General features: G+C 50.6%; 6 protein-coding genes and 1 non-coding gene across 7 annotated transcripts; 4 read left to right on the forward strand and 3 right to left on the reverse strand.

Annotated features, from left to right (window-relative positions):
• Positions 1-1,089: 1,089 nt before the first annotated feature.
• Positions 1,090-1,161, reverse strand: VFPPC_17302. Its single transcript has one exon. It is a non-coding gene; the product is annotated as a tRNA-Asp (tRNA).
• Positions 1,162-3,118: 1,957 nt separating this feature from the next.
• Positions 3,119-3,989, forward strand: VFPPC_05356 (endoglucanase-5; the record flags this gene model as incomplete). Its single annotated transcript, XM_018284563.1, has 3 exons — positions 3,119-3,151; positions 3,226-3,578; positions 3,626-3,989. The coding sequence occupies 3 exons, from the start codon at positions 3,119-3,121 to the stop codon at positions 3,987-3,989; spliced, it is 750 nt and encodes a 249-aa protein (XP_018141317.1).
• Positions 3,990-4,192: 203 nt separating this feature from the next.
• VFPPC_16145 (indoleamine 2,3-dioxygenase subfamily) lies at positions 4,193-5,644 on the reverse strand (the record flags this gene model as incomplete). Its single annotated transcript, XM_018293898.1, has 1 exon — positions 4,193-5,644. The coding sequence occupies one exon, from the start codon at positions 5,642-5,644 to the stop codon at positions 4,193-4,195; it is 1,452 nt and encodes a 483-aa protein (XP_018141318.1).
• Positions 5,645-7,310: 1,666 nt separating this feature from the next.
• Positions 7,311-7,717, forward strand: VFPPC_05357 (hypothetical protein; the record flags this gene model as incomplete). Its single annotated transcript, XM_022428452.1, has 2 exons — positions 7,311-7,327; positions 7,393-7,717. The coding sequence occupies 2 exons, from the start codon at positions 7,311-7,313 to the stop codon at positions 7,715-7,717; spliced, it is 342 nt and encodes a 113-aa protein (XP_022284247.1).
• A 107-nt stretch (positions 7,718-7,824) lies between these two features.
• VFPPC_05358 (tumor susceptibility protein) lies at positions 7,825-9,540 on the forward strand (the record flags this gene model as incomplete). The annotated part of the gene is made up of 4 exons (XM_018284565.1): positions 7,825-7,875; positions 7,927-8,014; positions 8,066-8,304; positions 8,356-9,540. 4 exons carry the CDS (start codon positions 7,825-7,827, stop codon positions 9,538-9,540), a joined length of 1,563 nt encoding a protein of 520 aa, XP_018141320.1.
• Positions 9,541-10,076: 536 nt separating this feature from the next.
• On the forward strand, positions 10,077-11,281 carry VFPPC_05359 (pheromone receptor; the record flags this gene model as incomplete). The annotated part of the gene is made up of 2 exons (XM_018284566.1): positions 10,077-10,824; positions 10,872-11,281. The coding sequence occupies 2 exons, from the start codon at positions 10,077-10,079 to the stop codon at positions 11,279-11,281; spliced, it is 1,158 nt and encodes a 385-aa protein (XP_018141321.1).
• Positions 11,282-11,657: 376 nt separating this feature from the next.
• On the reverse strand, positions 11,658-13,648 carry VFPPC_05360 (Arb2 domain-containing protein; the record flags this gene model as incomplete). Its single annotated transcript, XM_018284567.1, has 2 exons — positions 11,658-13,111; positions 13,192-13,648. 2 exons carry the CDS (start codon positions 13,646-13,648, stop codon positions 11,658-11,660), a joined length of 1,911 nt encoding a protein of 636 aa, XP_018141322.1.
• Between the last annotated feature and the right edge of the window lie 177 nt (positions 13,649-13,825).

The following is a 13,825-nucleotide window of genomic DNA, read 5'->3' on the forward strand; positions in this document are numbered from 1 at the left end:
ACTATTGGATGCAGATCGAGATGAAGGCTACCAATATTTTGACTGCCGTCCGTTTCATCTCGCCAAGGCTAGCAACTCTAGCAGATGTCAGCTTTCATTCAACCTGTCCGGTAGACACATTCTGAATTGACATGTCTCGAACACGGGGAAAGGAGTGCGCTGTGCAGCTATGAACACATCCTTTTCGAATACAGCAAAGTAAGCTTCATCTCGCTTTTCATCCCGAATTGAGTTTCGGCAGAGCGACATCTGGCATCATCTGTCCTCAACGTCAGCGCTTGAAACCGGCAAGCAGCAAGGCACAATGTAACAATACCGTGAGAATGAGCAGGTTCCACGAATTGTGTTCCTGCAGCATGGGCCGCGGCGCAAGACAATTGAGCCAACAGCAGGACAGAGTAACATCGAGAACACATCACAACTCATTCCACCACAAAGCCCTGTCGATTGATGAAGGCGGCCGCATTTTTGTGCAGTTTGATCATCATTGCACATTTGGCACTAATACGAGGGCTGAATCCAGCCACAAGCAAGAAAAGGAAGTACATTGCCAGCGAGGCGTCTGCTCTCCAATGACAGTTGTCAGAGCTTTGCTATTTCAGGAACCATTTCTTCTGGCATGCTGCTCATTGACCAACGGGGTGATGACGCCTCCATGGTTGGGAAATTAGTTATAATGATGCGATGGACCCTGGACGTGCGATTTGTGAAATGGGTTATTGCTCGATATCGTGGCAAGTTTGGCATCCAATTATTTTTTCTAACTCCTGTTGATGAACAGCGCTAATGCAGATGATTGAATTGAATGTATTATTTGGTAGCCAGAACATGCTTTTTTGTAGACCGTGGAGATGTATAAATAACTGAAGGCGTTGGTGGCTCAACAGGACTGGGGTGATCCATACTTGGCATCTAGTTGAAGGAACTCCTTTGAAGAAACGCAAGTAGTTTAGCGACGAAGTGCGAAAGAACAAAGAAAAAAAAAAGAAAAAAAAAAAAAAAGGAAAGTGTTACTGATCCAGGATCTAGTTATGCAAACATCCAAAAGCTGAAAAGCAAAAAAGGAAAACATAACAAAAAAAGAAGTGGCTCTCCCGCCGGGAATTGAACCCGGGTCTCAAGCGTGACAAGCTTGCATACTGACCACTATACTACGGAAGATGAACGGCTTTTAACCGTCGTAGTTTGTGATGCCGAGGTTCATCCTAATTATACTTATAAAAGCTTATCGCCATGAAGCACTTCACTTGTCCCATCTCGGTTGCACAAAGCCACCACATGAATGCGTTGCATCACGCCCCTTTGCCATTGCAGATCTACGAAGCCAAGTTTCTTAATTAAGAACCAGCCTGCAGGAGTGCGTGTGCCGTTTCGGCCGGAAATGAAGGATCGGCTCTGACGGCAGGGCATAAAGTTGATTTGGCTGATGGCAGGCAGGGTTTAACTCAACAACTCGGTGTTGCATTTATGGATGTTTCCATGTAGTATGACGAGATTGTAAGGTGAGTAGGAGTTTTGCCGTGTTGTACTCCGTACCGAAACGAAATACGAATGTGGGAACGGTTTAATGTGAGGAAGCAAGTAGTGTTGGCGATGTGTCTCATACCCCAAAGGTTGGGTAGAGGTACAGCAACGGCAACATGTAATGCTGTTGCTTTCAATCCCATGCAAGTGCGCTCATTAAACAGCGCGATGTGATCTGGAAGCATAGTTTCTGTATAATTGGTGAAGTGCACTGGCCGAATTGCCATGTTTGACCAAGTACGGAAAGATAATTTGTGGTACCACGTCGTTCAAGGTCATGAAACAATGTACGACGTATTGTGTCAACCTTTTCATTCAAGACGTTTAGTCAGTCCCAGTAGTGTATTGGATGGCAAGTGTCTCATAGGGGTAACATGATGCCATCCATGATACTGGGTTACTCGCTTTGCACGATGAGATGCGAAGTTCGCTCGTAATGTCGCCCAGCTTACAATAAAGAAGACAGCCACAGTATAGCTGCTTGTAATAAATATTCGCCAATCTTAGACATCCATAAAACTGCTTCACTGAGAAACACTCCGAGCCTTCACTGAACTGAGAGATCAAGGCTTTCTATCAAAGACAAGGACCGCTAGGTCATTCAACCTGGCAAAAGGGAACGGTCCGCTGATGCAGAGAGATAGTACGAGTTATATTCCGTTGATACCTTCCATCTGGAACATGGTGGTCAGGCACCATTCTACTACTTCTATTCACCTCCTTTATGACCGTGTACCGCGAGTTTCTGTTGGCCAGTCGCTGATTGCAGTTTCAGGTGAGCCACCATGAGCACGAATGGGCCATACAACTATGAACAAGATAATACAAAAATTCCGAGTTCCCATCAGGAGAATCTCACACCAGTCAGATAACTTTGCACAAGTTGCCAAGGAGACTTAATCTGTCTACCAACACCCAACTACTACTCAGACTTGTCGTAACCCACTATCCCAGAACAACAGACCTCATCTTGCAGCAAGCCTTCTCGTTTGTCCTACCATAAGGCGCCAAGATCACCACTCGGCATTCAAAGAAAACGTAAGCCATAATCATTTAAGTAAGAAGCCAAGTCCACGATCCTATCGGCCCTTTAAACATACAACACCAACCAGATCATCACATCAGTCACAATTCTACCACGGCCCGAGTTCCGCACCAAAACAGGCAGCTGCTATCCTCAAGCAGATTGTAACTCCTCGATCTTCTCGCTTCATAGCCGCTTAGTTATCACTACGCCCACACTCGGCAGTTCGCAGATCCCACGAACGCCGTAACCGAGAAACTACATCGAAACGTGCCTCCCCACCACCACCGGCAATGTCGATCACCACTCCTGGCATTACCCACGGATCCTGCTCCCGACAAGACGGTCCTATTATCATTGCCGGCAACAGCCCCATGGGGTAAAAGGTGTTACGCAAGCTAGGGAGTTGGAAAGATGAAACTAGTGCGTACCTTGATTCGTGAAATGACAGGGGCAACTAGGCTTCATAACCCGACGGCAAGGCGGGGCGCAACTCCGGATGCAACTTCGGGGGGTTGAAGACGCCGAAACTAGATATGGATATAGTTGTAAATTCGTGGAAGGATCACGATGGCTTCCAATGGGACGTATCACGACTTCAAGGTAATAGGTCCGATGAACTACACCATGAAAAGTATATAAGTAGCTCTTTCGCTTCCTTTAACCTTCAACAACAGCAACAACGGCAACTCAACACCAAAATGCAAATCAACGCTCTTACTCTCCTCCTCGCCAACATCCCAGGCCTCCTCGCCGCCTCCGGAGCCGGCCACTCCACCCGCTACTGGGACTGCTGCAAAACGTCCTGCGCATGGAGCGGCAAAGCAGCCGTCAACAAGCCCGTCACGACATGCGACAAGAACGACAACCCGCTGAGCGATGTCAACGCCAAGAGCGGGTGTGACAACGGCTCGGCGTTTGCGTGTACGGATAATTCGCCGTGGGCGGTGGACAACAACCTCGCGTATGGGTTTGCAGCGACGGCTATCAACGGTGGTTCGGAAGCGACCTGGTGTTGTGCATGTTACAAGTACGTTTTGTCCCCTATATGTGTGAGTTGTATGCTGATATTGCCAGACTTACATTCACGTCTGGCCCCGTGTCCGGCAAGACCATGATAGTGCAGTCCACCAACACGGGGAGTGACATCTCCAACAACCAGTTCGACCTGATGATCCCCGGTGGAGGTGTAGGCTTGTATGACGGATGCTCCAAGGAGTTTGGGTCGCCTTTGCCTGGCGCGCAGTACGGCGGCGTCAGCTCCCGCGACCAGTGTTCCCAGATGCCGGCCAAGTTGCAGGCCGGCTGCTTCTGGCGCTTCGACTGGTTCCAGAACGCGGATAACCCGACCTTTAACTTTGAGCAGGTCAGGTGTCCGGGGGAACTGACTGCCAAGTCGGGCTGTGTGAGACAGGACGACGGTAGTTTCCCAGCTGCATAGTAGTGATGGATTGAATGTATGTGGAATAGTGGTATATTGCTGCTTTTGCAGGTAGACTATGCAATGTATATGTCTAAGTATTTTGAATTCATGCATGCTGTTGCTTTCCAATGCGCCGTGTTGAAAACCCCGCCGTTCGTAGTCGGCACTAAATAAGTAGAGATTCGTTTATTTTATTTTTTTTCCCTTCTCTTTTCGTTGCGTTAGAATGAACAAATTCCACCTACTTCGTCATCCATTGTCCATGAGCCAGCCAGGCCCTTGACATCCACATCCGTTTCCACACTTCTGTCCTTGGAGAATATCGGATCGGCTTGATACTCCGCCCTCAGCTTCCTCTTCATAAACGACCTCGTCCACTCCTCGACGGCCGGCTCACCAGTCTCGTCTCTCGCCTGCTTGAGGAACGGAATCAGCGCCGTGCCGCCTGTGCCGGTCTGTCCCTTTGTCTGGGCCTTGGACGACGCAGCCGCCAGGTTCACGCGCTTTCTGCTCCGTGATCGACTCCTCGCGCGGACTTCTCTAGACGGCGTGATGATGTACCGCGTGACAATGGCGATGTGCTTGTCCCGAAAGGCGCTTAGCATGGCGAGGCAGGCGTCGTAGGCGAGACACAGCTGCTGGTTCGACTTGTTGTCCTGCACGAATTCCCGGATATTCGCTACCTGCGACACGTCGGCGAGGAACCGGGCATGGGGACCAGGCATATACCGTCGCATTTCCTGGATAAAGTTGTGCTTCGGGGCGGGGTGACGTCCCTCGCGTTCTGACTCGGAGGAAGACGTATTTTGCTTCTCGCCGGTAGGCCGGTGGTGGATGCCGAGGACAATGTCGAAGAATTGAATCAGGCTGCTTTGCGCATTACTTCCGCCGCTGTATTGGCGGTATGTTTCTGTGCCTGTGCCCTGTTCGTATAACACGCCGTTGGGTAGGCCCGCTTCGCCCATGTTCTTGCTGCCGGCGAGGAACGGGCGGATCCGGTGGTAGAAGACGATGGGGTCGCAGTTCTCGTGCATCCTCTGCAGGATGTTTGTGAGGTCGGTGAGGCGCTCTGCGAAACCGATGAGACAGCGCGTCACTGTCTTGGCGTCGTTTGTTCGGGCGGCAGCGATGGCCGTGAGCATGAGGTCGAGAATGGGGGCACCTCGCGCCTCGATTGCCACGGAAATGAGATAGAACCATGACTCATCGATGGATCCGGTAAATGTGTTGAGCGTAGCCAGGTTCTCCATGTTGTCGATGTCTTCATTCATAAAAACGGGCTTAAAGTTCCACAGGCAAACTGCTGCGTAGGTTGCTACCGGAGGAACCTCGAGATGGTCTGAGATCTCTAGCAACGGCACTGAAATAGCCATGGGTAGTCTCTCGGCGGGCGAGTCGCCTCCCCAGATGTACGCATGCGCCATGAAGCACAGGAGGGAGTATGCGCGACGCCATTCTGATTCATGCTCGAGGCCGATGGTAGACAGGACGGGCAATTTGTCGACGACGCCACGAAGACGACGGGTCAAGACTAGAGCCTGTAGATTCGCGGCGATGGCTTCCCATTTGTTGTAGTAAGGGTCCGGCAAGCGAGTCAACGGAAGAGTTTCAGGCAGGAAGCCATGTCTCGGGGATAGACCGTAGTCGGCGAGTCTGGGGACGGGAGGAAGCATTTTGCTGGTTGTGGCTGGAGTTGCGATTGGAGTTGGAGTTGAAGTTGCCGACGTCAGAGTCGTTGTCCACCTCTTTGTCTCTGCCTTTACGACCGCAGCCGTCTTGACCTTGAAAGGACGGGTGCACAGCGATATGAATAAAAGAGGAAACGTCAACAGAAAACGTAATAACGTGCCGATGCCATTTGCTGTGTTAAATGCGAGTTGATCGGAACTGTGAGGGGGAGGGGTTGATGGAAAATAAAGTCGCAATCGATAAGGCGCAAGTGGTTCGGACCTGGATGGGTGGGATGTTATTATTAATATTGATTGACTTATGTTTCAATTTGCCGCCAAGCCGAGGCCGGAAAGGTTGGAAAATGTCAAGTGACGGATCAAATGGAGCAAAATGGTTAAAATGGAACAAAAATGGCGTGTCAACCTTCGTTGAGTTCCGGGTGAGTGGAGAAAAAGTGAGGAATAACGCGGGATGCGGCGACTTCGGACCAGTTTACTTTGTTGTCAACTTACCTTGTGTCTTGCATGGTTTGGGTCTGCACCTTGGGCGGGAGTGAGGTAAAGTAATTAATGCAATAAAGAATGAACTGTATTGAATACTGCCGTGAACATAACCGGTGCTCTATTGCAAGAATATGATTTTGAAAACCACTCGAGTACAAATTCGTGGATGTCTCAATAACCAAACAGAACACCATCCTTCTAAACCAAGGAACACCTCAACCGACCTGCAGGTTGACAGCCCTTTAAGTAACATGTCTGTCTACAAGAACCTACGTCCTTCGCACAGACGAGTTGACTCCCGAACCGAGATGGAAATTCCATCGGAAATTTTACACCGCCGACGTGAATTCCTTATTGTTCATGTTTCGTTTCGGTATTGTCTCCTCAATGCGGCATGCGGCCACGAGGAGAAAGTGCTATATACTCGGATACATAACGCAAGCGAAGCCGTGGCCAGTAATGGACCGTCGTGTCAGACATTTTCGCTCATAGAGGACCTGAGATCCGAGTTATTACCTGAGTGGAATGCAAGGCACAGGTAATGACGCGGCGGACAATGATAAAAGCGACGAAGACTATAAAGATGTAGAGAGGTGTACATATAGGCATCCAAGTCATGGCAGATCTACTTCCATCGAGTCCTCGCATATGTCTTGTACGAATAAAGCAACGGCAACTGAGGAGTGATGATACATTTGCTGTAAGCAGAGAGTGACCAATCGCATATGATATGCTCCAAGTGTATTCTCACACATGGTATGGACTTTCCCGGACCTTTATTTGCTCTGTGCGGCACCTTTGTTCAGTCCTTCCCATCGTGTTGCGTTGCTGAGATGGCTGAGCTAGCACCCGAGAACTATCTGACATGTCCGGTCTAAACCTGAGTCATGAGAAAGATCCGTAACGTCGCTTACATATGTCAGCTCGTTTACCTCCTCTCTGCTATCAAATGACAGATATGGATTCATGTATGAGTTGATGGAGAGACGCAACGGAATGGGACTAAAGTTGTTGCTCCCGAAACCAACTACCTGCCTAGGCATATAGGAAGACTATCGAGCTCATCACCCCACGTCTCTCGGCTACGGAGTTTTCAACGTACATGCAGAATTGGGACACCCATTACCGGTTCCGCGGTTAACATTGCAGCAAAAGTCTACAGCACATGTACGGAGTAACAATGCATGTAAATGGGGACATGGAATTCAATCGCCATTGTCTTGGACTCTTGGCTGGCCCCACCAGAGGCGTCATCAGCCTCCAGTCCGGCTCAGGCACCACCTCAACCTCAACTTCAATGTTCAACACCACCAACTAGACCTGTTGACATCCAAAATCACCAGCGACATTGATCAATTCCCACCGGCATCTCGCCCGCACCTGCGACAAAGACTCAACCCGTTCGACTTGCGAGTTCAAAAAAGCGCACTCGGCACGCCGCGCAGACGACATCCTGCGCCAAGTGCGCTCTACACCTCCGCTTCACCAGCTGAGCTCCAAACATACATCGAGCTGATGCAAATGGCCACGTCCACACAATTGAACCCTGTGACTTTCCACGACAAGCTATAACCCCCCGAAGCAAGTGCGATAATACGACCGTCTGCCCCCCCCGAAGCTTTGCACAAGTCCGTTGCAGCTCCAAGCTCCAACTTGGCTGTGCAACCCTCACATCCACGATGCCCGTGCAGCAGCATATCCTCAACTGGCTGTACAGTGTCCTCACAAGCGTACGCAGCCCAAGACAGAGCCCAGGTCCTTCATGCTGATATATGTCCCAGGAATACCACGATGTCAACCGCACATACAACGACGTCGCCCAGGTCCTGACACAAAACCCGACGCTATCCCCGCGCACCGACGTTCACAGTGAGTGAAGCTCGACTTACAGTCTGAACATCAGCTAATTACTACCTGTAGCATTCTCAAACGGCTCAAGTGCGCTTCTCCTTCATCTCACTGGTACTATACCCGTCAATTTTCGTGGTAATACGTATCGGTTCCCGATTTCGATATGGGTGCCGCACGCGTACCCCCGCGAACCGCCATTGGTGTACGTCACGCCCACTGAAACCATGATGGTTCGTCCAGGCCAGCATGTCGATCCTCAAGGACAGGTCTATCATCCGTACCTTGTAGGCTGGTCACAATTCTGGGATGTAAGCTGGCAGCCCCCTCTCCATGTCATCAATCATCTAACGAGGTCGCAGAAATCAAGCATACAAGACTTCATGTCAGTGCTGTCTGATATATTCGCCAAAGAACCACCCGTTGTGTCAAGACAAGCAGTCCGGCAGCAATCACAACAGCTGCCGAACCAGGCTCCGCCTCCAGTACCGCCTCTGCCTCCGGAGATGGCGCCACGACCGTCACAAACACCACAAAGTTCGATGAGCGATGCCCGTCCCCCGCCTCCCCCACCAAAGGAACATCAGGCATCTCAATCCCCGTATACTGGCTCACCTTCCTCCGAGAGGACTGTTCGCACATCCTCAGTCCCGTCTCGCTATGAATCAGCACCTCCACTTCCACCGCAAGCACCAACCTCTCCTCCTCTGTCTCGACATCCCCAACCGCCGCCTCAGTTCCAGCAAATCCAGCAGCAGTATGCGCAGCCTCCCACGGGTTACGGACCTCCTCCGCCTCCAGCGCCGCCCAGTATACCCCAAAACCAACCATATTCACCGCAACAAATACCAGCTCATCAGCTTCCACCCCAATGGCAACAGGGTGGCCCACCACCAGGATACGCTCCAGCTCCAGGAGGAATGCCACATCCAGTCCAGCATCAGCCGCAACAACAACCTCCCCCTGTTCCACCTCCAAACATCCTCGACGAACCACTTACTCTCGACATCCCCACGGACACAACAATCGCCCCTCCCCCTATCCCTCCCAACCCAGAAAAGGACAATCTCCTACAACAGCTCGCTCAAACGCTCTATGTCATCCGCCAACGTACTCGGCAGCAGAACGACTCCAGCATGGCCGGCCTCCAAGCCCAGCGAAACGCAATGCAAAATGCCATGGCAGGTATTCAGTCCGAGGCAAGCCAGCTCACACAACTATCCAACGTCCTCACCTCCAACACCAACATTCTCCACGATGCTCTGCGAAAGGCAGACGCAGTGATAGACGGGTCGAGAAGCCACCCTGCCCCAGACATTGACGAGCTGCTCGTAGCACCGACAATCGTGTCCAACCAGCTGTATAACCTGGTGGCAGAGGAGCGAGCCCTCGGCGACGCCATCTTCATGCTAGGCAGGGCCGTTGAACGAGGGCGCATCTCGCCCGCCGTGTTTGCAAAGACCACTCGCTCATTAGCTAGGGAATGGTACCTGAAGAAGGCACTCGTACGGAAGATTGGTCAAGGCATGGGCATGGGCATGGCGTGACATAGTCTTTAGAATATCAACGAATCAAGTTAAAATAGCATGGCGCGAAATTGATTCCCCCTTTCTGTCAAGTTACACGTCCTCTGTTTGCTATCACCCTCCATTCACCAATCTCAACAACCTCGATCTACCGTCAGCCTTATTCACATCTTCCCTCTGGTATAAAGGAGAAAATCAAATGTCCGGTTCCCACTTTCTGCATGGCGTCACGACATCGATCCACATTGTCTCAAGAACAATACTACACCAACGCCACAGCCGCGAGAACAATATCAACGGGAGGCATGGATCGTGCCGAGTTTGAACATCGTCAGCGTCGGGAATACAATTATTTCCTAGTGTGAATGCATTGCATTTGTTTGCTTGAATTGTGGTGTGTTTTCTTCAGGCAGGTGTACGCGAGTGAGTATCCCGTGTAAGTCGATTGTACTACGGAAGAATAGCATATATACCAGATATTGTACTAGATAAACTGAAATATGTACAATTCTCCTGAAACTTCAACTTCATCTTCAACTTCCTTCAACATCATCACCATGGCGCCGTTCAACCCGCTCCTCCAGCCCGTAACGTTCCTCTCTCCCTCTCAAACCCCAATCTCCATCCCCATCACCACCATCGACGCCTTCAACGACGAATCCATCAGCGTCTCCATAAACTATGCCTTCCAGCTCGGCGCCTGCACCATCCTCCTCCTCGTTCTTCTCATACTGACACCGCCCTCTAAACTGCGCCGCTTTCCTACAATCTTGCACATCGCAGGGCTGGTCACCTGCATTATCCGCATGGCCCTCCTCCTCGCGTTCTTCCTCTCGCCCTTCAACCACTTCTACCAGTTCTGGTCGGGGGATTATTCCTCTGTTTCGAAGCACTATTTCTATAATAGTGTGGCGGGGAATGTGTTCTCCCTGCTCGTGGTGCTTGTTCTTGAGACGGCGCTGATTCACCAGGCATGGACCATGGTGATTCTCTGGCCTACCGTGGTGAGGGTGTCACTGTGTGTTGTTTCGGCCGTTATTTCGTTGATGGCTATTGGGTGGAGGTTTGCATTTGCGGTTATACAGAGCAAGTCTGATGTTGATCTTGTTCCGGCGAGGAATCTGGAGTGGGTGGTGAAATCGGCTCTCATATTGAACGCCTTGTCCATGTGCTGGTACTGCACGATTTTCAATATCAAGCTTCTGATGCATTTATTTGCGAACAGAGGCATTCTCAAGTCCAGACCAACGTTAACTCCAGTGGAGGTGCTCGTCATGACGAACGGCATACTCATGTTCGTTCCAGGTATGTACTTTTTCAAAAACACTCAGATTTTAACTAACATCCCCAAGTCATATTTGTAGGTCTCGAATGGGGCCATTTCCCAAACTTCGAAGCCGCCTCACTGACCCAAACGTCCGTCGCACTCATCCTCCCCCTCGGAACACTTGCAGCACAGCAAATGACCGGCGGCGGAAGCATGCGCTACATTTCCGGGAGCAACAAGTCAGGCAGCTCGTACGGCAACAAGGAGAAAGTTGCCTCTCCCATCACGCCGGGCGGTTTCTCGAGCGTCAGCACGACATGTGGTCCTGGGACTCGCCTTCAGAGGTCAATGCTGTCGAATGGCATGGCGGGTGGTCGACGTGCAAAGATGGATCATTTTGACCTTGAGCTGAGGCAGATTGATTCGACTAGTGGTCTTGCTGAGGACCAGGTGCGTGTGGATATGGACTTGGAACAAAAAGAGACGAGAATCTAGGTGGTTCTTTGAGTTTGTTGCGCATTAGGACGGTAGGATGCAGAGACAACGCTGAAGGTCACCTACATTTTTTTTTGGAATTATCTTTCTTTCAACAACTTGTTCAAGGCTCACTGCCATATCGACTGACGCCCCGATGACAGGTCAGGGGCAGCAGCGACTAGACAAGGTGGACAACTTTGTGTTGCAATAAATTAGCTTACATGGTACGGAACCCAGGTTCACAGTAGCCGGTCAAAATTGATGCTTTCATGTTTGTGCAAAATAGGTCCTAACCTTATACACTTTTGGCTAATCTGGTGACATGGGTGGACATGTCCCTTTGCGTGAAGCATACCGTCCTTCTCTTGATACTGTAAATAAATCCACCATCCTGCTAGTCAGTTTGAGGGCGATCCTTCCTTCCCGTCATTTTATCTCTACAAAGACTAACAAGGCGTCTCATCTCATTGACTCGCATCGGCTGTGGCTGTTCCAGTGCACAATCGGCGCGGGCGACCAACGGAGCGGTGCTACGAGACATCCATCGTCGCCCAGATAGTCTCCAACTTCGGCGCTTGTCTTCTCCATCTAGTCCTAGATTTTTGTAAGCATGTTCCTTTTCTAGGGCATCTCTGTCGTTTGCTGCAGGGCTCGCCTGAGACTGTTGAGTACCAGACTTGAGACGATTGTCGACGGAACCAGCGGGCAGTAACCCATGAAGTCCTTTCTGTCTCTCAGAAGTATCGGGTCTGTCCATCCAGAAGTCCCAATTGTCTGACATTGGACGCATTGCCTCCGTGGATCCATCCGCAGGTATGTGTTGACCATCGCAACGCCTGCTCCCAGGTTTATTTGCACTTTGAGCAATGTGCTTCACAGTTTCAGTGCTGTCTATGATGCGGCTCTTTCGCCACCGAGCTGGTCCCCAGGAGCTGGAAAACTTCCTCCGAGTTTCTTCCATTCTACCAAGTTTAAGCTGACTGTCAGGCTTCATCGCTTGACAGGACGCTGATGCTGGAATGCGAAGTTTATGTCCAATGTTGTATTTTGGCTTTGGGTCCGTCTTGTCCTTGGCAATCAAAGATTCAAAGTGGCCAATTTTGTTCCCAATTTGTGACGGAGGAAATGTCGTCCGTTTTTTGGGAGTCGCTTCCCACTGTGCTACGACAGACTCGACGTTCTTTTCCTTGGGTAGACGGATTGGAGATGGTGAGTGGCTGGGAGCGTAATTTTGACCATTGGACCTCCGGTTTATGCGATTCCTAAGTGGCAGCTTGCTCCTGATTTTATTGACTGACAACGCTGGAGGGGTTTTGACGAGCTCGGGAGATTGAGTTGCCTCCTCTCCGCCTCCAACATGGGATGACTTGGTGAGTAATGTTATCCCGGTAAGTCGAATTTTGACACTGGAGCTTCTACTGCTTGTCGATCCTGACGGATACTCCTCTATGGCAGGTCGGTCACTCTTTTCATCGCTCTGCTTGGGGACAGCTGCCTGTTGGTTTGCGAGTCCCCCGATTTGCTGTCCAAGATTTTCTGTAGCTGATGGAGTCACACAGCCGTGGTCATTTTCTTTGGCTGAATGAAGACCACAACCTGACAATAGATGTACTTTATTGCTGTTATCCACATTCTGCAGTGCCGGGCACGTCGACGATAGTGGCAGGTACCCTGACAGCCGCTTCGAAACGTTTGGGATTTTCGGACGAGACAAAACGGCGGCCTGACTCTGAGCCAAGCATGCCAGGGGTGACCGAGCTCGAACAGTCTGCCACTTTGATGGCAGACGTAGCTTGTTGTGTTGGCGAGTAGGAACGTTTGCCGAGCTTGTTGAATTTGCAGCCGCATCTGCGAGTTGTTAGACATCTAGATTCTTGAAGGCCTTTCAACTCTGGCTCCAACTGATGGCCCGATAGGGTCATGCTAACGAGATTTAACATCACCAAGTTTCATCTCAAACAACTTTCTTCGCTCAGCGACCACCGAAGAATGCTTGTCCTTAGTCTCTGGCCTGCCCACTTTCATGCCAGGTTGAGCGTTGTAATCCGAGGCAGGCAAATCGAGGGGAGCCGAGTCTTTTGTTTTTCGTGTGTTTTTCGCAGGAGAAGACAGAGACAAAGTCGATATGGACGATGGAGCAGACAGCGGCTCGATGAGTCTTGCGTTAGAAGTCGTTTCCTGAGCTATCGCAGTCCGACTCGGTGGTAGTGGCTTGCCTAAGCGCGACATGCCATCTAGGCCTTCAAACTTGGATACCAAATGCGCCAGCCCTCTCCTAGGTCCAGTTCTACGCCTCGGCTGGGATATTGCGGCGTTGCCATTGTCCTGGAATCCGGTAAGGTCTGTTGTAGTTTGTGCGGTGATCAACGAAGAACGTGTAAACATTGTTGCCAGGGTCGTTCATCCTCTGATGCAAACGTACTGAAAATAAGTTTGTGAAATATCAGCAATCTGTCCAAAGAATGTTTTCCTAGGGTTGTTGTCAAGGTTCGGGAGTGTTGACACCTTCCTGCCTGATGACATTCTTCGTTCGCCCGCTTCTGTGTTGGGAAGGACACGTCG

The sequence above is a fragment of the Pochonia chlamydosporia genome, chromosome 5 (genome assembly GCF_001653235.2).
Source record: "Pochonia chlamydosporia 170 chromosome 5, whole genome shotgun sequence".
Lineage (NCBI taxonomy): Eukaryota > Fungi > Ascomycota > Sordariomycetes > Hypocreales > Clavicipitaceae > Pochonia > Pochonia chlamydosporia.